This window comes from Wolffia australiana, chromosome 18 (genome assembly GCF_029677425.1).
Source record: "Wolffia australiana isolate 7733 chromosome 18, ASM2967742v1".
NCBI lineage: Eukaryota > Viridiplantae > Streptophyta > Magnoliopsida > Alismatales > Araceae > Wolffia > Wolffia australiana.
Genome location: NC_135852.1, coordinates 500,363 through 525,106, shown reverse-complemented (window position 1 = coordinate 525,106; position 24,744 = coordinate 500,363). Strand labels below are relative to the sequence as shown.

The following is a 24,744-nucleotide window of genomic DNA, read 5'->3' as shown; positions in this document are numbered from 1 at the left end:
TAAAAGTAGACTGAGACCGGACTGTTTCTAGCTCATCTCATCACAGGCAGGAAAGTGATTGCTCATCTCTATGGATGTGATTTATCTAACCATTTTTTGATCGGAGATTAGCTATATTTTGTAATTTTCTAGCAAGGAAGTTACCAAAGAGAAGGATAACATAGAGTTGGAAGTCCTTGAGTATATGAAGGCTCTGTCCAGAACTGGACCCATAGAGGGGTACAAGCGGATGAAATTCTCCTTGGAAGAGGAGCTCAAGGGAACAAATCTACTCTGTTTTTTATTTAATTGTTGCATAAATGATCATTTTTTATCATCTAATAATCAATATTGACCTCTTATTTTTTCAAGACCTTGATATTGACTTTTTAATTTTGCCTTTGACATAAACAAGTTGACCTAACTGAACCGACACTGGACCAAGATTGTGTCTAGACCAAACTTCAGGTCTAGGTTTAGGTTTTTTTTTCTTCTAAAAATGGACCAAGATCAGCATGTGACCTTTCCTAGAGGGAGGGAGGGAGAGAGAAAGAGGGCAGAGAGAGAGAGAGATGTGATAGAAAGAGAGAGAGTTTGTGTGTCTGTATTTGTGAAAGTGGGAAGATAGAGAGAGTGTGTCTGTGTGCGCAAGAGGGGGGAGATAGAGAGTGTCCGTGTGCGTGCAAGAGGGGGGTAGATAGATAGATAGATACATAGCAAGTGTGTGTGAGAGAGAGAGGGAGGGAGATAGAGATAGAGTGTGTTTGTGTGTGAGAGAGAGGGAACGAGATAGAGAGAGGGGGGGGAAGGAGTAATGCATGTATTTTTTAGCAAAAAAAATCCTTTTCCCTCTTTTCGTTGGCAAGATGGATATGAACCTCTCAATTTTTGTCCATGATATGCCACATAGGATCTGGTCATTGTTTACCGAGCAACAAAATAGACCAGATCACCTTGGTCCAAGTACATATAAGGAAGATTTGCTGTTTTTCTTGTACACCGCAGTAAAAGCATAATAGTCTTCGGCTTGGTCACAATAGTGGAGATTCCAAAGTCACGAGAGACTGAGGGGCTTTTTTCTAACAATAATTCCCAATTTGAACTTCGAGATCCAAAATTTGTACCACAGGTCTCTTCTTCCGAATTTCATTCCCTATTCATCTTAACTTTCTTCAAAAAACGTCCTGTCTTAATATTCCAAATCCCTAATAATCAAACAACTTTTATTGACGTTCACCAAGATTTTTACAGCCAACTGTAGTGCCAACTTTGAGAATTTCCAGTAACAGGCCCCCTTGCAGTAATCTATACACAATTCTTCCACCTTTTAAGGTGGAAAGAGAAAGAGGAAACAAACTCCGAAGAAGCCAAGGCTTATAAAGTCTTAGTACAGGGTGGTGGACTGACCTTCTGAGGCGACCTACCTCTCTGTTGAAGAATCATGGAGACATCATTCAGCAACTCTCTTGCCCTCCTGTCCGGAGTGCATCCTGCGACTTCCATCTCCCTGAATATCTCAGCCACCTGGAACATTCCACATGAAACACATCATCGCAGGAAAGCCAAGAGAGAAATATATACACAGAGGGAGTAGTAAGAGTGAGTTGTTTGGTCTGTCCTGACAATGTTGGCTAAGGTTCAGGGAAGGATGATGGACGACAGTCTGGGACAGACGTAATGTGACTGAAGGGCCTTCTGTTTGGTCATCCATCCCAGGGCTTGTCGTTCTGTTATGTTCCTATCCGGGGGATTGGATGTAACATATGATTTATCAATGGATTTAAAAATGGACTCAGTGAGCAAAGTTTGGAATGTTTCACATCTTGTTCCGTTTCGCCATCCGCAGACAAACCTTCGCATTGAAGTCTGATGTTCACGTTAGGTGACAGTTTGCTGATTATGTCCACTATGTCAATAGGCGATATCATCATCGTCGCAGTCAGCCCTTTTTGGTTTATAAAAATTCTGTCATCTAGGACAGTTGACATTGCCGATGATGTTGATGTTGAGGGTGCCGACAATTTTAACTAGACTTTTACCAAGTCCACATCTGACAGATGACGTCAACCAAACATGTGACACCACTTCATCGGTCACCTAAGATTTCTCAATGTCAGTGTCAATGTTGTCATCATAGTCAACGAGATTCGATGATGTTGCCAATGAAAATCTATAGAGAGAAAATGTGTGTGTGTGTGTGAGAGGAGCCCAACCCTGTGATACTCCCTAGCCCTGACAAAAGCCTTCATGAGCGCAGTGTAGCTGATGACATCTGGGGTGATGCCCTGCAAAATCGAAGAGATAGGACAGCGATTCAGGAGGCAGTGAGGATAACAAAGGTTTATTTTGGTTCAGGCACGAGACAAACTTACAGCTTCCTTTACGTGCTCGAAGACGGCCCTCGCCTCCTGCCATCGGCCGGCGATACCGAATGCATTGATCAGCGAGTTGAGCATCACCAGGTTAAGCTCAATTCCCTCTTCCTCCATCTGCTTGAACACTCTCACCGCCTCCTCGCACAACCCCTGCGAAGAAGAGACTCATCAGCGGTAATGGTGAGAAGAGACAAGCTTTAGACTAGTGTGTGAGGACAATGACGAAAAGCATGTTGGGCATCCAAAACCCACCATGCCCATCATTCCATCCCGTCAACATCGTTTGCCATCGTTGACGATTGGCGATGAGATGCTAGTAGGTTGACCCAAATGTCATGGGGACAAATCAGCAACCGGCAACACGGATCTGGGTTGAGCCGTGTCCTCCTTAGATGACTGAAGATGACAATTTTCTCATCGTCTCTTGTAATTTGAGAGATTAACAGGGAAGGTGGGAGTGAAGATGAAGAGAGGCAATGATGAGACAAAATTGTCATCTTACCAGTGGATGAAGATGATGATGATGATGACAATTTCATCATCTTCATCGTCATCTGGGCTAGAACAAATGACTCGTTTACCATCATCCTCGAGTCGTCCAAGTTTGGTGGTGAACCTGCTGGGCGTAGGCATTAGCCAGAGCACAGAAGACTGCCGGGGTGAGGGCCACGCCCTCCGACTTGAGTGCGGTGACGAGCTGCTCCGGGCCAGCGAAGGCCCCGTACTGGCCGTAGATGTCAGCGAGGGCAGCGAAGACGGCGCCGCTGTGGCGGAACCCCCACACGCGCATTTCCTCAAAAAGGTCCCTGATCTCGGTCCACCTCCCCTGCTCCCCAAGCCGGCTGATCAGCCCAAGAAGCACCTTCGGGTCCGGGTACACGCCCTGCCCCAGCATCTCCCTCAGCAGGCCCAACGCCACATCCACCTCCCCGGCCCGACAGTGCCATCGGACGAGACTCGCCCAAGTGGCAGCACCAGGAGCCACCCCTGCCCGTCGCATGCTCTCCAGCACCGCCGCCATCTCCACCGTCCTCCCGCTCCTCCCCATCGCCTCAATTGCTTCATGGTAGACGGCGCGGCCCGGACGGAGACCCTCAGCCTGCATCTCCAACACCAACGCCGCCGCTCGTCGCCACATCCCGTTGACCCGGCAAAGGCGGACGAGCCGGGTGTAGGCGGCGGCGCCGAGCTTGTAGCCTCGGGCCTTCATGTCTGCAGCGGCGGCCCAGGCTTCGTCGGCGCGGTTGGCGCGCGAGAGGGCGTCGAGCATGAGGAGGTGGGTCTCGCGGTTAGGGGTGCAGCCCCTCTGGCGCATTTCTTCGAACAGGTGGTGGGCATGGGCGAGCTGGCCTTTGAGAAGGAGGGCGCGGAGGAGGGCATTAAAGGAGAATGGAGAAGGAGGGGGAGGACCGATGTTGAGGAAGATGGCTTCGGCCTCGAGGGTGCGGCCGACGGCGCCAAGGGCGGCGATGAGGGCGGCGGACGAGGGCTCGGCGGGGCGCAGTCCGACAGACTCCATCCGGCCGAGCAGGGCCATGGAGGCGTCCACCTCGCCGGCCTTGCACCGCCGTTGGATCTCGGCGTCGTACCGATCCCTCGAGAGCTCCTCGCTGCACGCCACGGCGGCGGAGGACCGTCCACGCCGCCGCCGCCGGTGACTGAAACCGCCACACCAAGGCTGGGACGCGGCCGCCGCGGCGGCCATGGCCGGATGACTGATCTTGGCGAGAGATACTGATAGAGTGGAACCGGATGACTGATCTTGGCTAGAGACACTGATCAATGATCTTGGGGAAGATCATTGAAATAGAGTGGAGCCTGACTGCTTGTTCTTGATAGATGGCACTAAGAAGTTCGAGGAGATAGCCGGGTGATAGACAAAGGCAGATTCTTTTACTCAAATACAAGGATAGAGTTTGGTGCCAGTGGGATGGGTTGATAGAGATACTGACATATATACCCGTATATCTATATTTATTGATAGAAAAAAACCTTAAAAGATGGATTTTTATGTAGACTGGGTTAGTCGTACTGCTAGTGGTTTCATATAAAAAGATGGATATATATGTAGACAAGATAGTCATGTAGATAGTAGTTTGATAGATATATGATATATCGATAGTGATAGATGCATATGATGTATTAGGTGATTGGCAGATATGCAAACGATATATGGGTAGATTGTTAAGTAAAACGATAGACATACTTAAAAATTTTAGGTGAATTTTTAGATGAATGTAACTTTGGAAGGGTATCTAGGCATGCCGATAACCAGCTAACCGGTTTTTCTGTTACTTTCCTCTGAATCTACGGTGCTAATACAATGAGGCTATGAGTAACAAAGAAGCTTTGATGCGCAAGCTTTAGCCTCTGTTTGTGGTGACATAAGTCCCTCCCTAGAACGACAAGGTCTACTCGACATGGATTGGGCATGAATGAAACATTTGAAATTTTGATTTCTGACAATGTTAAAGAGGAGGCTAATGATATCCTATCCAAAGTTTTGTGAGTCTGCAAATTATGGCATCCATCATCAATTTCATTAAATTTTATCCATCGCTCCTTTTTTTCTTGGCAAAAAATGCGGTGCCGGGTACGGCCAACCCTGGGGTTGTGCCCGTAGACCGATCCATCTGTGCCCTGGACGCCACCCAGGGGGATTTTATTTATAAAGTGAAGTGTTTATCAATACCGATACTAGGTGGTGGCGATTGGGGCTCCTTTATCCATCGCTCCTTCTAAAATCTGCAAAACAACACTTTAGATAACTGTCATAGAGTCCTGAGACTTTTCTTTAATTGTCTGGTTTTATGTTGTTGCATTTGATATAAGTAATGGCTTTTAAGAATTTGGGGCTCTATGTTACACTATTTAATAATTTTTACAATGAATTTTAATTTTATCATGATTTCAAGTAAAATAATAAATATGGAAGACAGTCAGTAAAGCACTCCAATACTTTTATTAGTGACCATTGTAGTGTTAAATTGTCAATTAAATATCCACATTCCACTATTTTGTGTTTATTCTTACCTACCATAAAAGAGTACCATTTTGGCAAAAACTAGATAATTTATACTAATGATATTTGACATCACACATGTAATTTACTCAATGGATCAGATAATTATAATTATTATTATAATGGTTCTTCAAATTTATACTTATGGATTTATTCAATTTTGTCTTGCTAAAGGAGATCGAACATAGATTATTTATGTGCTTGGTGTTTCTGATCATTTTATCTAAAGTACACTTGTCAATATTTGTGTTCCATTTATAAATGGTTGATAAGAAAGTACATTATGATGGATATTATGTGGTCATTAAGCCAATCACACCACCATGAAAAATTTGTTTACTGAAATATTACTTCATTATTAGTCTACTATGATGTTTATAATGAAGTCCAAGATTACGTCCAATGACCTAGTGACTTATGATGAGATCATAGTAAAATAATCACTAGTCATTAAACATGTATTATAAATATTCTTATCATGAGCCCAAAGGGTCATAGTAAAGGAACAAAAGATGTTACAAAAAAGGTCTGTTCATAAGTAGTGTTTTGTATCTTGGGTCAGAGGACCATTAAAAAAATTGTGATGGGAATCAAATTGATTGAAAATTTGTTATAATGTCGTTTAGAGATTCAAATGGTAAATTCATTGAACTCTTTCTGCTACAGAACACCTAATAGATATTGATAGTGCCTTCGCACTAATTGTTGTGAGATAGGGCCTTACTCATCAAATGAGTGAGACTAGATGTTGTTAGTATTATCCAAGTTTGATGTCCTTATTGAGTAACCCTCAAATATGGATATTTAGAACACATGCTTAAAGTTGGATCATGTACTCATGGTCTTCAATGTAAGAATTAAATGTGAATTATAATGAATAGACTCTATCCCTGAATGATGAACGTGTTTGGTTTGCCAGCCAAATACCTTACCATCAGATAAACATGTCTGAAAGAGGGGGTAAAGATGGTGCTATCCTAAAAAATTACAACTCAATACTGTTTTTGAATTGTTAGATACCAAGCTTTAAAGTTGTAATAAACTTGGACATCCATTTTATTAGATATTATCTTATCGTCCGAAACATTTTAGAGGGATAGAGGGATCAATGGAGAAAGTATTCACAAATACCCTGGTGTATTACCCATTGTCTTTCACGTATGGGGGCGATGTTGCTCGTGTCATATTCACCCCTAATGGCCTGTCTTGTTGGACTACTGTCTATGGGCTGTGATTATCTAGGGATGCGTTAAGGTAAATGCGAGACCAAGTCCTAACTTTGTATAGGATAAATTATTCATTTTTTTCTAAAAATCATTGGTTTTCGTTGTTTATTGATTAATAGTATTATTATATTAATAAAACTATATTTAACATGCATTGTGATTTTCCACAAAGAGGCATTAAAAATATAAATTCAGCTATCAAAATTATGCAAGATGATTTATATATTTGCATACAACTAATTATATATTTATAATAAAGAAGATGAAATGAAAAATATGATATAAATTAAACAGTAGGACGATAATACACAAATTATTGAGTTAGGCATTGAAATAGTTATATGTGTCCTATCAATCTTCAAAACGATTTAATATTTGTTGATTGAATGGTATTTGAAATGAATTTTTGGACATCATATTCTTGAAGAAATTAATTTAAGAATTAAAATATATTTTTATAAACTTTTTGAGATTATTTTCATGGATCTATTACTTTTAAAAGCCAATATATATTTTTATTATAAATTTATGTCCAAGGACTTCGGCCATCTTGGATTCGCTCGGTGAAAAAACCTCAACTATATATTTATTATAAAATTAAGGATTTATTTTATATGAAGTACTGAATATATTTCCGGTCTTAAAATTGTGCCCTACCATGTAGAGATAGAGTACTGAATATATTTCTGGAGTGAATTTATACGAAAAAATTGCATCGTGCAACGCACAAGTCGCACAAATGATTGGGCTCAGAAGGGGGGGGCGAGAGAGCCAGCGATGGAGGAAAATGATAAAGAAAGAGAGAACGAAAGAGGACCGAGCTGTGTACTCAATAGAGGGAGGGAAAAAAGAGCGGGAGAGAGAAAGAGGATGAGAGAGAAGAGCAATAGAGAGAGAGGGAGAAGAGTGATGTAGAGAGAGAAAGAGGATAAGAGAGATAGAGAGAGAGGGAGAAGAGTGACGTAGGGCGAGAAAGAGGATGAGAGAGAAGAGCAATAGAGAGAGAGGGAGAAGAGTGATTAAGAGCGAGAAAGAGGATGAGAGAGAAGCGCGATAGAGAGAGAGGGAGAAGAGTGACATAGAGCGAGATAGAGGATGAGAGAGAAGCGCGATAGAGAGAGAGGGAGAAGAGTGACATAGAGCGAGAAAGAGGATGAGAGAGAAGAGCGATAGAGAGTAGGCATCGAGGATTAGATCGAAAGTTTCGGACGAACAATTTGGTTCGTTCGTGTTTGATTGCCATTTGTTTGACCTTGTTTGAACAAGTTTGAACAATTTCGAACAAATGGCCGGCAGAGCCAGCGACTGCCAGCGAATTTCTCTCTGGCGACCGCTGGCTGTTGCTGGCGTCCCCTGGCCAGGTTGGGGGCCGCTTGCTGGCGCTGGGTGGCACTGGCCAGAGCAGGCGGCCGCTGGCCATTGGTGGCCGCTGGGTGGTCACTGGCTGGCACTGGGCGGCTGCTGGCCGCATCTGGGCACAGCTGGGCAGTGCTGGGCACCGCTTGAGGCCGCTGGCACCACCAGATTCGAACATTCAATTCAATCCGATTCAAATGTGTTCGAATCGGATTTTATTTGAACAGTCAATCCGAACACCCGTCTTGTTCGAACAATCCAATGCGAACAGACCCGCAGATCGTGTTTGGATCAGATCTGAAGTGGAAACAGTGTTCAGATTCGTTCGTTCAAATGCCTGATCCGATCTAACATTCGAACGATCTGTCCGAATCCCCGATCCCTAACAGAGAGAGGGATAAGAGTGACGCAGAGCGGGAAAGAGGATGAGAGAGAAGAGAGAGAGAGAGGGAGAAGATTGACATAGAGCCAGAAAGAGGATGAGAGAGAAGAGAGATAGAGAGAGAGGGAGAAGAGTGACGTAGAGCGAGAAAGAGGATGAGAGAGAAGAGAGATAGAGAGAGAGGGAGAAGAGTGACGTAGAGCGAGAAAGAGGATGAGAGAGAAGAGCGATAGAGAGAGAGGGAGAAGAGTGACGTAGAGCGAGAAAGAGGATGAGAGAGAAGAGCGATAGAATGAGAGGGAGAAGAGTGACGTAGGGCAAGATAGAGGATGAGAGAGAAGCAATCGAGAGAGAGAGAGAGAGAGAGAGAGAGAGAGAGAGAGAGAGAGAGAGAGAGAGAGAGAGAGAGAGAGAGAGAGAGAGAGAGAGAGAGAGAGAGAGAGAGAGAGAGAGAGAGAGAGAGAGAGAGAGAGAGAGAGAGAGAGAGAGAGAGAGAGAGAGAGAGAGAGAGAGAGAAAGAGAGAGAGAGAGCGGCAGGGAGAGAGAGAGAGCGCGAGAGAGAGAGAGAGAGAGAGAAGAGAGAGAGAGAGAGAGAGAAGCGCTCGAGAGAGAAATAGAGAGAGGAATGAGAGAGCGAGCGAAGCGCAAGAGAACCAAAGAGAAGAGAAGTAGAGAGAGTGAGAAGAGCGCAAGAGAGCCAAAGAGAAGAGAAATAGAGAGAGGAATGAGAGTGAGAGAGGAGCGCCATAAAGAAAGAGAAGAGCAATGGAGAGAGGCACGAGAGAGATAAGAGTGTAAGAGAGGAAAGAGGGAGAGAGAGGCACGAGAGAGAGAAAAGAATGTGAGAGAGAAAGAGGGAGAGAGAGGAAGGGGGAGAGAAAGTCGCTGCCCATTTGAAACCTCCACTTCAAACCTATTAAAAAAATCACACATAATCCCAAATTCGCACCGCACACACCCATGGTCTTGAGCGGTGCGAGGTACCATGTGCGGTCCAGAAAATCAAACCGTCCAGAAAATTCGCACTACTTTCAGACAGGCACGTCATTTGATTAAATCAAATGGTGACCAGTCACAATTTTTCCATCGATCAGCATATCTAATGATTGCAAAAAATGCCCCCTTGGATATCACAAATTTTGATGCCACAATGGCAAATCGTGGGCTGGCACGTCTCTTTTTAATAAATGACATAGACCAATGAGCATACCATTCACCCTACATTCTTATGGTCTCATCACATCTCATTGAACCCAATTTCGAGAATATTAATTCACTAATTACCATAACCTATGGAGATGGTTTGTATTTCTATTGATCAAACTCAAACTACAGCCACAAATTATAACTTTATGAGTTAATGACTAGAAAGACAATGAGAAAATCAATTTTAATCTACTACGAGTGTATAAGAAGTTCACCAGAATCGCCCTGATTTAGGAAAAAGGAGCCCCAATCGCCACCGCCTAGTATCGGTATGCTACTCCAGCTTCTTTCCTCCCTGCTGGCACAATCCTTCATCATTCATCACCCCTTTGAGCTTTTTTAGATGGATTTCAACGGCCCAGATATGCCTCCCTTGACTGTTGATGAAGTAGACCCTTTCCCGTTGTTCTCTAGGAGCCACGGTATCGGTATACAGCCTACCTTTGTTGGCCTTCACCGCCGGCGAATGGGAACAACAGCCAGGGTTGGAGAAGGATGGGTTTCCTGATTACAAACAAATGAAACTTTTTTCCCATCCCTACCCATCAGGTTGCCTAGTTATACATACATTACCAGATCTAACTAGAAAGTGGATTTTGGCAAAAATAAACATCGGTCATACCATCAGATAACCCATCCAGTTGAGAAAGAAAGATTCAATCTTCTGTAAAACATTATTTTATGAATTCACATCTTCCTAATGTGAATTCACAGACTCAACAAATTTTAGTTTATTGCATCAGACAACGGACATCGCTCATTAGGTTATTGCATCAGATAACATATTTTACGTTTAATTTTTTAAAAAATTATTTTTTAAAAACGATTCGAACTTCTGTAAAACATCAGTTTTATGAATTCACATCTTCCTAATTCAACCCAGAATCCCACTAAGTTTTTTCTTTCGTCTTCTTAGTGAATTCACAGAGTCCACAAATTTAAGCTTATTGCAAATTCAGAATAATTTTAATTGCAATAACAGTCACCAAAGGAGACGAATATTCTTAAGGCGACAAATAAGTTGGAATGTAGATCAATTAATACTCCAATTATTGCAAGTGTAAGGCGCAGACCTTGGGAATCCAACACTGTAGAGGATACAACATTTTATTGAGCAACATTGCATACACACCGACGTAATGAAATTTCTCTATTAGAAAACTCCACTGGACGAGACGTGTGAGTTGTTATTTTATGGCCGACACAGGTATTGAAAGCAGAAAGACGATGCAAAGATTCACCGTCCTCAACTTGGGAAGTTTCCCCAAAAGTTTCGGAGCATTTGTAATTGCAGCAAAAAAGAACGAACAGGCAGCGAAGCACGAACGATTACACATACCTCCCGTGTCTCTTAGACAGATAATAACTCGATCCACAGATAATCAGGAGATTCTTCATATAGTCAGTTAGTCTTCATGCAGAGTCCCACTCTATCTGCGTGCGATGAAATCTTTGGTCTTAATTTCCGACGTCAATTGATGATTCAAACCCAAACGCAACTTTAGATGTCGAAAATGTCTTCCCTGGAGATGTGAACAACAGCAGGAGATTAATGCCATACAAAGCCGCACTGCAGAGGGTTCAACAACGAATTAAAATCAGCAGGTATATGAAGATCGAAGAACTCGCCGCGTCGATTGTCTGTACTCTCACTGAATCCCCCCTGCACTTTAATCCAATCCATTCACATTACATTGAAAAAAATAAAATGATAGGCAAATGCAAACTTATAAAGAGCGATCCCAGACAATAACACAATCAGAAGGCGAAATACACGGACGATCTACCGTAGACCGGAAACGGCTGCTGCTCAGCAAGTGGATTCGTTGCCGCCTCCGATTCAGTTGGTGCAAGGCGGGAGAAAGGATTCAAGGAGGACGATCGCAGCGATCATACAACTCTGGAGACTTATCTCGATGAATTGCACCTTGTTCCCGACCTGCACCAAGCGAATCCGAGATGGCCGAAACCCTAGGCCCTCCCCAAGCGCCGGCCGAAACAAAATCAGAGAAGAAGAGTGAAATTTGGAAAAGTTGGGAGGGGCTCTTATTTATACCTCCTTTGGACGTCCGATATGTTGCCACGTCGCCTCCAGGCGCGTCCAGGGCGGCTTCTTTTTATCCCGATTTTCTCTCCCTGGAAATTACAGCTGTTCTCCAACTGCCCTCCTTTTTATTCTCCAACCCAGTAAAATTCACAACTCTATTTCACACCCGAGATTTTCACTCGCTCCGCAGTGAAAATTTCAGTTCCATTCCATCCCTGAGAAGTGCAAAAATTAGATCAAACCCCTAATTCTCGAGTTTAGAAAGCTCTCTATGGTTCTTCCTTCTCATTCCTAATATGTACGCAGTAGATGGATCCGCAGAGCTTCGTCAGGTTGTCGATCGGCGCGCTGGCGCTACGATGGCCGTCGGATAGCCCGCCGGAATCCTCGCCGGAATATTCCTGCCACGTGCGGCTCCGGGGGCAGCCGCCGCAAACGGCGGCGGTGCCGCCGCCGGAGGCCGTCTCCGCTGCCGCCGTCTTCTACCTGTCGGAGGCGGAGCTGCGGGCGCTGGCGGCGCCGCCGGCGTGCCTGCGCGCGTCCAGAGCGCGCCTGCAGATCTCAGTGTACTGTCAAAGGAGGGGTAAGAAGAAGAAGAATAAGGTGGGGGTCTGGTCGATGAGCGTGGGCGCGGGGTGGCTGGAGCCGTGGCCCGGGACGGTGCACAGCGGGTGGGTCGGGCTGGGCCGGGGGCGGGGGGCGGAGCTGCACCTGACCGTGAGCCTGGACCCGGACCCGCGGTTCGTGCTGCGGTTCGAGGGCGAGCCGGCGGCCAGCCCGCAGGTGGTGCTTCTGCGGGGGGCGGCGAACTCGGAGCAGCCCATCTTCAGCTGCCGGTTCAGCCCGGATCGGCGGCCGGCGGCGGCGGAGCGGCGGAAGGGGTGGCGGGCGGTGATCCACGACCTCTCGGGCGCCGCCGTGGCGTCGGCGGCCATGGCCACGCCGTTCGTGCCGGCGACGGGGACGGACCGGGTGGCGCGGACCAACCCGGGGGCCTGGGCCATCCTGAGGGTGGACCCGGGCGGGCCGGCGGAGAGCTGGGTCCCGTGGGGGCGGCTCGAGGCGTGGCGCGAGAGCGGGGCGCGGGTCGGCTGCCGGCTCTTGCTGCTCGAGGACGGCAGCGGCGGCGTGCCCATCACCGAGGCGCGGATAGGGGCGCGGGGCGGCGGGGAGTTCGCCATCGACACGGACCGGCTCGGCCCGGCCGGCGGCGGCGGCGGCTTCGTCATGAGCTGCCGGGTCCGCGCCGGCGGCGGGCCGCTGGTGCAGCTCGCGGTGCGCCACGTGGCGTGCGTGGAGGACGCCGCCGTCTTCGTCGCCCTCGCCGCCGCCGTCGACCTCAGCGTGCTGGCCTGCCGCCCCTTCTCCGGCCGGAGGAAGACGACGACCTCCCCCTCTCCTTCTCCCTGAATTTATATTTTACATGGACGGAAAATTCCACATAAAATCTCAAAAATATTTTTTATTTGCGCGCGAGGATTTCAAATGTTTTTCGAATTTCGGTTGGGAAATAGTAATAATCCTCTGTGAATGTAAGTATAAATGGTCGGCGTCGCGGAACCTGTCATGTTTCACAGGTGTGGTTCTCTCTCTAAACCCCTCTCCTTCTCTCTAGGCGGAGGAGCGATTTCTCACTGAGGGTTGCTCCGAGGTCGCCGGCGGCGGGGGGGAAAGATGGGAAGGCCGCCTCTGGGTGGAGGCCCGGTCTTCCGGTTCACTCCGAGTGAGGTACTTTCCCGTAACTCTGTTGTAGTGTTTTTTAACTCGTTTCAATCTCGGCGGCGGCTTCGAAATTCGTCGCATTCATGTGTTTTTTCCTCTTTTTTCCTCGATTTCGCGTCTCTTGAAACTGGGATCGACCTTTTCTTTGATCGATTTGCTATCGTAGAACCTTAGGACGACTTTTTCGATCAGTTCTGTTGCTAGGGTTTTTAAATCGTTTCAATCTCGGCGGCGACTTTTGTATTCCTTGAGATCATGCCTTTGCCTTATCCGTTCCTGTATTTCTCGTCTTCTGATATCATGAACGCACTTGTTGTAGATTTATGTCTCCGCTGCAACCTCTTCTGCGGCCTCTGAATTCGTTGCCATCGTGTATTTGCCTTCTTAAGGCTGGATTTCTCGTCGCCTGAAATTATGAGCGATCTTGTTTTTGTTCTAGGATGAGCAATTCCTGTTGATTTGCGGTCAGTTCTCCGTCTGTATGTTGCTACTGGCTGAGATGTATTTTGTGTTTTCGCTTGTTCGCCTAGGTTATGGAAATGGAGGCTTGCTTGCAAGGAACCAACAATGTAGTTCCTGACCGAGCTCTCATCAGCGCGCTTGCAGAAAAGTTTAGGTACCTCTCTTCGCACGTTTTCGCTCTCTATCTTGAGTTGAATCTGAAATGAGATGCGTACAAGATTCCTGACGGTTCCGTGTTTGTTTTAAGTGCTTCGGCTGATCGAAACGGGAAGGTGGTCGTGCAGCCAAAGCAGGTGAGAAGTATAGCTTTTCTATTCCTGAACACTGCATCACTTTGGAGAGAAACTCTTTTCTTCTTGAATTACTGGTCGCATCAGTTTAGGGATAAAATTCTTTTCTTCTTGAAATACTGCTGGTGGCTTCAGTTTAGGGTGGAAACTCTTTTTCTTCTTGAAATTCTGCAAATTACAATTTGGAGAGCAACTCTTTTTCTTCATCAAATGCTGTTGGCTGCATCAGTTTGGGGGTCTTCCTGCGTAAAGTAATTAATAGTATGGGATGTTTTCAGGTGTGGAATTGGTTTCAGAATAGGAGGTATGCTCAGCGCGCAAAGGTGGTCAAGGTTCCGGGCAAACTGAACGTCATGCCTATTGGTCGTGAAGAGCCTTCTCAATTAAGAAACATGGCGCCTCCAGCGGCTTCTGCACAAGGTTGAATCTTGTCCCCTGTCAATCAACATCTATATCCCTAGACTCTAGACACAAAATCCTTAACCTAGACCCAAAATCCTAAACCTTTAACCTGGACCCAAGTCCTAACCTGAAACCATGAAACCATAACTCTAAAGCGTATACACAAAATCTAAATCCCAGAACTCTAGACGCAAAACCACAAACCTAGACAAATAGCCTAATACCCAAAACAATAATTCCAAAACTCTAAAGCCTATACCTAGAACCATAAATCTATAACTCTTCGCCTAAATCTGTTGTGGAGACGATTAACAAGTGCATGAGATAATTTACTGTTACTAATATGTGCCATTTGATTACATTACAACCGTTTCTAGCATCAGGTTTTTCTGTCAGATCCTTTTTCGCATGGAAAAAAACTCTGGTGCAATCTCGAGGACATAACTTATGTTCAAAGCTCGAATATTTAATTCGGTGATTTTTTGATGACGCAGGAAAAAGTAACCAAGATGGCAGTCAGATGGAATTTGAAGCCAAATCGGCAAGAGATGGTGCATGGTAAGCCGCTGCCTCTTTTTTTTCTTTGTATCTGTTCTTAACGAAGCACCGTTCTGTAACTTTTTTTTCGTTTTGATGAGGACTTCATATTTTTTTTCTGATCTATTCATGGGGTATTTGTAGTAATAGCTTCGCAGATGAGATTTTCTTGCCTTAAAATCCCTGTTTGCTGTGTGCTATGAATGGAATGTCCTTTACCGAGTCACTACATCTCAAAGAATTTGAATTATTCACCTTTCATGATCAAAAAGCAAAATTTAAAATCGGATTGCTTTCAAGTTTTTACTCTACAACGTTGGAGTACTTTTGGTTGTCAATTGATCTTCTTCCAATACTTTACAGGTACGATGTTGCCCAGTTTATATCCCACAGATTGTTCGAGACGGGTGATCCAGTAATTGTTCATCTTTGATCTGATTTGTACATTTTCTGTAATATATTTTTTTAAAATATTATAGACCACTAAAACTGTTTTTAAAGCAAATTTCGTATTTATTTTCTTGCCTTCAAGACAGCGTTACATCGTCTTAAAACAAATTATTTGTAATATAAATTCAGGAGGTTTTGGTTCGATTTGCGGGATTTGGTGTGGAGGAGGATGAGTGGGTGAACGTGCGGCGTTGTGTCCGCCAAAGGTCTCTCCCTTGTGAGGCCGCTGAGTGTGTCGTTGTCCTCCCTGGCGACCTCATTCTCTGCTTCCAGGTGACTATCCCTCTCTTCTATTGACTACTGGGAGACTTTTGATGACGTCTATTGTTCTCCAGGAAGGGAAAGAGCAGGCCTTATACTTTGACGCACACGTCCTGGATGCCCAACGGCGCCGCCATGATGCCCGGGGTTGCCGCTGTCGTTTTCTAGTTCGCTATGACCACGACCAGTCTGAGGTGAGAGATGATGATGATGGTGATGATAATGGTTATTATGGATGATGAGGTTAGAAATATAGTGAAGGGAGGCGGACGGGACGATTTTTTCATTCTGGGACGAAAAAATCGCCTCGTCCTCGGATACGGACGAATTTTGGGACGAAAATTCATCCCGGGGACCATTGGATGAGACGGTTTTCGTCCCATGGGACGAAAAAACCGTCTGTCTGGAGGTCTCAGAAGATGGACGGACGAATCTGGATGGAAAACTGCCGGATTCACATCCGGTGGTTGAAATGTTGCCACGTGGCCTCGCGAGGACAATTTGCATCGAAGTCCCCGTATTTTTACGTGTGTGAAAATGGACACCGCTCAGAAATAATTGTAAATATGTCCGTTTGCATTCTCTCTCCTCCTTAATTCCCTAAAAAACTTGAAAAAAATCAATATTAATATATTATAAATATAAAATGGGTTTTTTGTGCCCTGGACGAGGGCTGGGAGAAAAATTCGTCCCGAGAGAACTGGACGGGACGAAAAACTGTCCAGGTATGATTGGATTGGGACGATTTTTTTATCATTGCACATAGAACTGTCCCATCCTTCGGCCCTGAACTTACTCTGAACGTCGGACGGGACAAAATTCGTCCCGTCCCGTCCCTCGTCCACGTCGGGGATGATCCGGAACTATAGTTCGAAATCAATTTTTATGATATGATTTGTAGGAGATTGTGCCATTGAGGAAGGTCTGTCGGCGGCCAGAGACGGAGTACCGGCTTAGAATTCTGCAAGCGACGAAAGCAGCTCAGCAGGGTGCCGCCACAGAGACGGTGGTGCCGGTGGCATCGCTCTTGATGCAGAAGCAGCCGTCTGATGGTGATGTGAGGGAGGCTGTAGTATCGCCAATGTCACAGAAGCAGCCTGACAGCAACTCAGCAGAGGTGGTATCGCCGCCCTCTCCTCAACTTGTAGCGGAAGCTGCCACGGAGCCTGTAGTCTCTAATGGCGGTGCCAACATTCCTGTTGAACCCCGTCCACAGGGCAACGGCACAGGCGAGAGCCCTGGGCTCCAGATTCCCGTACCCGAGTGACACCACCCCCGCCCATCTTTTCTCTCTCTCTCCTCTCTATCACACAAACTTGGGTTGATTTGATTTGGCTCAATAGAGAGTCTCCACTCTTATAACTCATTATAGTTAAGATAAATTCAAAAACTACACTGATATTCAAGATGACTTAGCATACTCATTTGCTAGTGATCATGACTGAACATATTTTAGACTAACTCTTAAATTACTTTACAAGATAAACAACCTGACAGACAATGCTGAAGACAAAGTTTTCATAAAAATGAAGCACTATGGTCTTACCAAAATGAATTTGAGGTAGTTTTGTACTTTTTATTATTTGATGCTCCATATTAACTTGTAACGGAGCTCTCTTTTGAGATATTTATCATTTATTTTTTAAAAAATTAACATATTAACAAGAACTACACTTATATTCAAGATGACTTAACAAACTCATTTGATAGTGATCATGACTAAACATATTTTACACTAACACTTTAATTACTATACAAGATAAACAACGTAACAGCCATTGCAGAAGATGGTTTTTGTAAAAATGAAGCATTAAGGTCTTACCAAATTGAATTTGAGGTAGTTTTGTAATTTTTATTATCTGATGCTCCATATTAACATGTAACAGAACTCTCTTTTGAGATTTTTGTTTATTATTTGCTAGAGTTTACCAAGTTTATACTTAAATAATTGTTAATTTTGAGCTTATCATGCCCATAAAAATTAATTGAACACAAAATGACTAAGTATTTTAGTCCCAAAGCCTTAGTGAAGCCATATGGAGTAAGGAGAATACCAGGGAACCATCTTAGCTTCTCAACTGGTTCTAATTCTTATCCAAGTTATGCAACTGGACGCATACTGCGTCTGTAACTTCTTGAGCAAAGCCATTTACTAAAGTGAACTCAGATCAACAAATGGAGTAAGCATGGGCTGCTTAGAGACCATAACAGTTACCATCACTAAAATGATCTTATTTTGGAATTTTTGCGAATTTATTTAATTGACCATCACTTAAACATGCTCCACTGTTGCATATTTTAGTGGTCAACCTCAAGATTCTCCACCTCAGTCATATCTGCCAAGATATCATCTCCATTATACTAACCTTATTAAATCAATGCCTCATCACTCGAGCCATTTTCCAGAGATCTCCCCGCATTGCATTCATGCATTGGTCCATCACTCTAGATGGTGATGAATGATGGAATTGGATGGGGCAAATGACAATATAGCACTCATCCTACAAGCCTAGTCCTGTACTTGAAAAGGGACAGAACAAAAATCCATTGGAACTTATGACTGATCAGAATCTCATTGAGCCCCATTCTGTTTTTTTCCCAAACCATCGTTCGTCATCTGTCCACGAACCGTATCTTAAGATAATTTGATCAAACCGTTTGGTATCTCTAGGAAGATTTCAGTCTCCAATTTAGGGATGTATCTTGAGGAAGCTTTCTTCTATTGAACTTTAGAATGAGGGATTATCTTAAGATTCTTCCTCAGGAGCTTCAAGAGTGTATCTAATGATAATACAAAAGAAATATCGCTTTGGCTAATGAGCTGCGCAAGGACTCGATTATTAGTTGTGCAAGGTTTGGAATCAGTTTTGAGGTTAGCAGAATACTGAAATATTTTATGAGTTATAAAAATTCAGCAACAGATCATTATGAGTTTGTATGCCACTTTTTACAAATAGATATGATTCGAATATTATAAAATATTGTATGCTTCATTTTATGATTAAAAAATATCCCAAACTTATTTTAAGAGCTTCCATACCATGCAAAAGATATAATATGCTAGAATATTAGGGAAACATTTTTAGAGTAACTCGTTAAAAAACTGTCCTAAATCTCGTCATGTCTCATTCAGTCCAGATGTATATCTCCACACTTAACCAAAATTTGCCTAAGTCCTTACAGCGAGTTTGGCTAGATCTTTGTGCTTGCAGCTGGTTTGCACCTTGCACCAACCATCATCAGGAATATATATTAGCATTAAAATGAAAAAAATAAAAATTAGGGAAAATATACAAACTGCATTTCTGATCTCTTTGAACATAAAACTGTGAAAATTCCTATACGTTTATATTCATTAGAAAAATAGTCCTCACAAAAATATCTTTGTTTTAACACTTTCTTTAGTATTTTTATCAAAGAATTTAGGCATATTTTTTTTGGATATCTGGCTCCTTGTGGATAGGGATTGTCCGTCCGATATCGGGTATCGGACATTCGATATCCGATGCCCGGTAATAAACGGGACGGTGTCTGATATCAGATATCAAATATCGAACGATATCTGTACAATAGGTGAAAACATATATCAGAGACATATATCAAATGGGTAAGGACAAGACTGATATCGGATATGGGATATTGCATTTCGATATCTGGATATCAATATCCAGTATCTACTGAAAAAATCAATATTGATCATCACTTTAGATGATTTATGTTAATAACGCAACATGTTTTTGATATATATTCTAGCTCGTTTATTATATACCTCTCAAAATTTTTGTTTTGTTCCATATGGGCCAGTGGTTTAGTAGAGAGCTTTCTAAATTACAAAGAAGCTCGTTTAATATATACAGCGCAAACTTTTTGTTTTGTTCCATTTGGGATAACTGGATTCGGAGTTTAACGTTAAACTCTGAATCCTATTGTCCTATATGGAAGAAAACATAATTTTTGAGCTGTATATATTGAACGAGGAAGGATATATATTAAATGATTTAATAATATTTTAATAAATAAGTATTTTATTATTAACTCGTTTAATACGTAATAAATATATATTTAATATAGTACTCTCTCGTTAAATAAATACAGCTCAAAATTTCAGTTTTCTTCCATATGGGCAATAGGATTCGGAGTTTAGCGTTAAACGCCGAATCCTGTTATCCCATATGGAACAAAACAAAAAGTTTGTGCTGTATATATTAAACAAGCTACTTTGTAATTTAGAAAGCTCTCTACTAAACCGCTGGCCTACGTATATCCTCTCCAAACTATTTCACTATGACGATTAAATTATATTTTTACACAACCCTTCTAAGTTGGATTCGAAACCCTTCTAAAATGGATTTCGATATCGGATATTGAAATCCAATATCCCATTCTGATATCCGATATCGTCATCCTCCCTGAGAGACGGAGGTGAATGATTATATCGAGACGGATACCGATATCGGATATCGGTATTGTAGTCCTCGATATCCGATATCGTCATTCAATATCTGGATATCGAAAAAAATGGATACCAAAAATTTGACTTTCCGTATCCAGTATAGCATCCGTCCTGATACTGTAATCCGATACCGATATCGGGACGGGTGGTCCCCACTTGTGGATCGTCACCTTTTGCATCCTATATTTTCTAAAACTCGATAAAGAGAAACCTAGAAATATTTTTGTGCAAGTCTTAACTTTAACTACACATTTAATTCACATTGAACCAACCCATTTAACGATTATAAAGTGGTCTCTATTGAAACCCTTGAGGTCTTAGCCTTTCTAGTAAAGTAAAGAATATGAAGAGGGAGAGTGAGAGGTCAAACATGTAGGAAAGGCAAAAAACATGTAGGGATGGTTGAGAATGATTGATGACGTTTTGGATGACTGAATGGCAGATGATATTTAGATAATAAAATAAAATGAGGACTTTCTTAGACGGAGATGAGGATCACAACCTTCATCTTTGGCAAGGATGAATACAATGCAGGCAGGGATGAAGATCATTGCATGCTGGGATGATGATCGTCATGGAGGGATGAAATTGTGTGAATGGGAATGATACAGTGTTCGATCAAGATGGTGATCATCATTTACAGGCACAATGACTGTTGACATAAGTGATGATGACCATCGTCTACAGGCACAATGACTGTCGAGGATGGGGAGGTTGATGATGGATAATGAGGATGATGACCACCCCGCATACCAGGGATGATGATCATCGATAAGGGGGATAAATGCCCTCAACAAAAGTGATGATGACCATGAGCAATGGAGATAATGACCGTTGATAACAGAGATGATGACCATCATGGACGGGGACTGATAAGAAATGGGAATTGAAGAAGGAAAAGGAGTGGAGAAGAAGAGTATGAGATGCGCAATAGAGAGAAGTAGAAGAAGAAACTAGGAGAGAAGAATAGAAAACAATGTATTACTTGAGAACAAGGGTTTACCCTCTATGCATAGAGGACCAATATTACATACGTCCAGAGAATATGAAAGGTGTGGAATGTGAAGGACCTTGTGCCTTTTCATCTGCCCTATGTTTGCTCTATGTTCTGAATCTGTCAAAGCATATGTTTGCTCTATGTTCTTTAGATCACATATCTGACATTTTGAGCTCTTTCAATGTCTCCAATTGTGTCATCCATGACAAATATTATGTGGTCATCAAGCCAATCACACCACCATGTTTATTCAAGTTCATTGAATAAAATATTTATGTTCATTATTATTCTGTGTGATGTTTCTGATAAAGTCCATGAATACGTGCAATGACTTGTGAGTTATGATGAGAACGTAATACAGTGATCATTAGTCTTTAAACATGTATTCTAAATATTCTAATTCAATGGATAGTTGAGACGGCATCAAATTATCTATATATAATAGCACTCACTGATCCTACTTATACTATAAGTATAGCTGGTCATGTGGCAATTAGTGTGGCGACACTAAGGACAGATAGTGGGTGCTCTTTGGAGAAAGAGTTCACTAAATTGAACCGTACGAATTCCTAAATGGTATTATACCTAAACGTCAATCAGTTTGATTCAAGTCATGATTGTTTAACTGATCCACTAACCTAAGGCACCAAGAACATCTCATGAGTGGACGACTACATTTTGACTATGACTTATGGGCCTCTAATCATGGGATTCAAATAAGTTATAGATCAGATGTAGTAATGAGCTTACGGAGATGATTGAGTGGTCAAGACAGGATTATCTGCCCTCGGTATAAGAGGAGATTGAGTTGAGGAAAATGATGCAGAAAAGACCCTGTCCAGGGTAGTGAGGATATTGGAGGAGTACTCCAACGATTCCCGTTATGCATTAGTATTAATCGAATGATAGATTAGGGTTTGATGATAAACCATACCCTAAGTCGTTCGAGAGTGTAGCACAGATGATGGATTATACATATACAATAATCGATGATGGTAAAGGTTGCACGAGAGAGTTTGAGACTACTCGATATCTTCTAGAGCATGAGGTGTAGCTTAACCTATCGATTGGGTTAAATTGATCCTTATTCAATTAATATATATGTTGATATAGTTATTTACTAAGGTTGGTGAATAAATTTTATTGGGCCACTAAAGTTATTAACTAGAACAATACATGGGCCTAGAAGGTCACACACATAAGGTCATAAGGGCATTGGAGGATATATTCTACTTTTTAGGGTTTTTGAGAAAAACCTTAAGGGAAATATGAAGAGGGAAAGGGGTCTCATTTTAAGCATCCATGCAAGCCTGATTTGAGATCCCCCTCCCTTTCTTCATTCTCTACATCAGCCAAGGAGAGAGTCTCCAAGAAGAGTTGAAGAGGAAGAGGTGGAGATCCAAGCGCCGAGTGATCACGTGGATACTTCTAGAGGCCGGATGCGTGAATGGCTTCAGAGCGATCTCGAAGTGGCAAAGTCAAGGGTGGAACGAGTTCACCATAAAGTAGATTCAATGTTCAATTTTAAAGATCGATTGTGAATCGATCAACACACTTTCACATCCATGGAAATGTGTTTTCCATGGACGAACCAAGTCACAAAACCCAACAATCCACGCCCTAGATTATTCCCAATTTGGCCTCTATTGTACAAACCATGTCTGTTGTGGCTTGATTTGCCATAGGGGATGGTTCATCAACACCTTTATTTTCTCCAGATAGTAGCATGTTCTCTTTAGATTGTAGCATTACGATAATTGTGTTGAAAGATATATGTGACATGTTGGTGTTGATTCTAGTGTGGACGGCTTGGTATTTTGATCCAATGCCTCGACAAAGAATGAACTTAAGGGTGCGTTCATTCACCGAGCACCCAACAAGCTGTAGGGACATTGCATTGTTTCGAATATCCTGGACAAATATGCCAATGTTGCGTGTACTTCGTCGCATGTAGTGGAGTTTGTAGGTCAGCCCATTACCCCTGATTTTGAGCTCACTATTGAGTGTAGTCCCTGCTGTGTTAGCCGTTTCATAGTTATGAATGATGGGCAAGACTCATTTGTCATTGATGACATGATTGTGGCCATAACGATCGTGCCTTGCTTCCACCGTGAGTGTTATAGATCGCAGAAGACATGTGCTTCGAATAGTTGCTCATGGGTAAGACGCAACCCCAGTCCTCGTGCATACATGGTGGTGATTACTTGGCGATGCCATAGATGATAGTTATGACATGTTAACTTCAGAACGATGAGTAGGATATGGCTAGGTGCCGACTGCAAGTGACGTCGAGGGGTCCTCATTCTTCGGGGGTGAGGCCTTTACAGGATTGCTTCATTGGATTCAGACGCCTCCTAAGGATATGAAAGTAGTGGCTCTAAAACCATGATAGGAAATGGGAAGTGAAGAAGGAAAAGAAGTGGAGGAGAAGAATATGAGATGCATAGCAGGGAGAAGTAGAAGAAGAAATTGGGAGAGAAAAGAATAGAAAACAATAAATTACTTGAGAACAAGGGTTTGCACTCTATTTATAGAGGACTAATGTTACATATGTTCAAAGAATATGAAAGCTTTGGAATGTGAAGCCCTTGTGCCTCTTCTTCTGCCCTTGTTCCTCTTCATATTGATGAAAATATAAGTGGTCGGCAAGCCAATCACACATTCCACATCTCGTTCCATATTCATTAATAGAATATATTCATTGTCGTACACGGGTGATGCTTATAATGAAATCCATGAATACATGATCTGACCTAGTGAATTATGATGAGTTCGTGATACAGAGATCACTAGTCTTTAAGGATGTGTTCTAAATATTCCTAATCACATGATACTCGAGAAGGACATCAAAGTATCCTGACTGAATAGCAATATCTAGCCTCACTCATATGATGAGTATGAAAGTTCTCGTAGCCATAAGTGTGGAGACACTAAGGATAGATAGTGAATGCTCTTTAGTGGAAAGAGTTCACTGAATTAATCTGTATGAATCACTGAATGGTATTTGATAAGTTTAAATTTAGGTTGCTGATAACACCCTAAATTCGGTCTTTATTTCAAGCAATTTAGTACAATTTTATGCATTTAACGAGATTAAAATGGGGTTGTTATCACATATTTACATGAAATCAATGTTTTCAAGTAATTTCTGATTTTCCCCTAATTTTCTGTTAATTGTATGAATTTTAGAGATTTAGTTGAGCTTGAAATAATTATTTTAAAATGAGAAGGCAGGTTTAAAATATAATTCCGAGGTAAATTAGTATGGGGATGAATTACTAAATTTTCTAGAATGTTCTAGATTTTTCTAGATTTTTTTCTAGGATTTTATTGGGAATTTATTTAAGGAAGAAACGGATTTTAAAATAAAGAAAATGATATATTTATATGAAAAATATGAGTTTTAGAGCAATTTCTAAAGTCGGAGGGGCTTTTTGTAAATTTTAGTTGCAATTACGCCCTGAAAACAGCTCTCGGTCGTGTGTGCAAGCGTAAAGATATTATTTAAACAGTTACAGGGTTTCATTGCAATTACTTAGTGTTTTGAATGGTTTTTAAGAGAAAAAAGAAGAGAGAG

At 42.7% G+C, this 24,744-nt stretch overlaps 3 protein-coding genes across 3 annotated transcripts; 2 read left to right on the top strand and 1 right to left on the bottom strand.

Moving 5' to 3' along the window:
- Positions 1-1,240: 1,240 nt before the first annotated feature.
- LOC144715138 (uncharacterized) lies at positions 1,241-4,274 on the bottom strand. The gene is made up of 4 exons (XM_078590032.1): positions 2,971-4,274; positions 2,352-2,504; positions 2,193-2,264; positions 1,241-1,503 (listed from the first exon to the last, which is right to left on the bottom strand). Exons 1-4 carry the CDS (start codon positions 4,057-4,059, stop codon positions 1,354-1,356), a joined length of 1,464 nt encoding a protein of 487 aa, XP_078446158.1. The 5' UTR covers positions 4,060-4,274; the 3' UTR covers positions 1,241-1,353.
- A 7,506-nt stretch (positions 4,275-11,780) lies between these two features.
- On the top strand, positions 11,781-13,072 carry ASG1 (nuclear factor 1 A-type protein (DUF1005)). The gene has a single exon (XM_078589531.1). It carries the CDS (start codon positions 11,903-11,905, stop codon positions 13,001-13,003), a length of 1,101 nt encoding a protein of 366 aa, XP_078445657.1. The 5' UTR covers positions 11,781-11,902; the 3' UTR covers positions 13,004-13,072.
- An 86-nt stretch (positions 13,073-13,158) lies between these two features.
- On the top strand, positions 13,159-17,123 carry LOC144714765 (protein SAWADEE HOMEODOMAIN HOMOLOG 2-like). Its single transcript, XM_078589532.1, has 9 exons — positions 13,159-13,321; positions 13,846-13,931; positions 14,025-14,070; positions 14,346-14,487; positions 14,964-15,027; positions 15,370-15,421; positions 15,586-15,729; positions 15,792-15,911; positions 16,619-17,123. The coding sequence occupies exons 1-9, from the start codon at positions 13,268-13,270 to the stop codon at positions 16,982-16,984; spliced, it is 1,074 nt and encodes a 357-aa protein (XP_078445658.1). The 5' UTR covers positions 13,159-13,267; the 3' UTR covers positions 16,985-17,123.
- The last annotated feature ends 7,621 nt before the right edge of the window (positions 17,124-24,744 follow it).

Excerpts from the sequence above, each read along its gene's own strand:
- ASG1 (XM_078589531.1), top strand. The coding sequence starts at position 11,903 with ATGGATCCGCAGAGCTTCGTCAGGTTGTCGATCGGCGCGCTGGCGCTA.
- LOC144715138 (XM_078590032.1), bottom strand. The coding sequence starts at position 4,059 with ATGGCCGCCGCGGCGGCCGCGTCCCAGCCTTGGTGTGGCGGTTTCAGT. Across the intron at positions 2,505-2,970 it reads CTAATGCCTACGCCCAGCAG|GGGTTGTGCGAGGAGGCGGT; the intron begins GTTCACCACCAA and ends TCTTCTTCGCAG. Across the intron at positions 2,265-2,351 it reads TCGAGCACGTAAAGGAAGCT|GGCATCACCCCAGATGTCAT; the intron begins GTAAGTTTGTCT and ends TCGATTTTGCAG.
- LOC144714765 (XM_078589532.1), top strand. The coding sequence starts at position 13,268 with ATGGGAAGGCCGCCTCTGGGTGGAGGCCCGGTCTTCCGGTTCACTCCG. Across the intron at positions 13,932-14,024 it reads GCGCTTGCAGAAAAGTTTAG|TGCTTCGGCTGATCGAAACG; the intron begins GTACCTCTCTTC and ends GTTTGTTTTAAG. Across the intron at positions 14,488-14,963 it reads TCCAGCGGCTTCTGCACAAG|GAAAAAGTAACCAAGATGGC; the intron begins GTTGAATCTTGT and ends TTGATGACGCAG.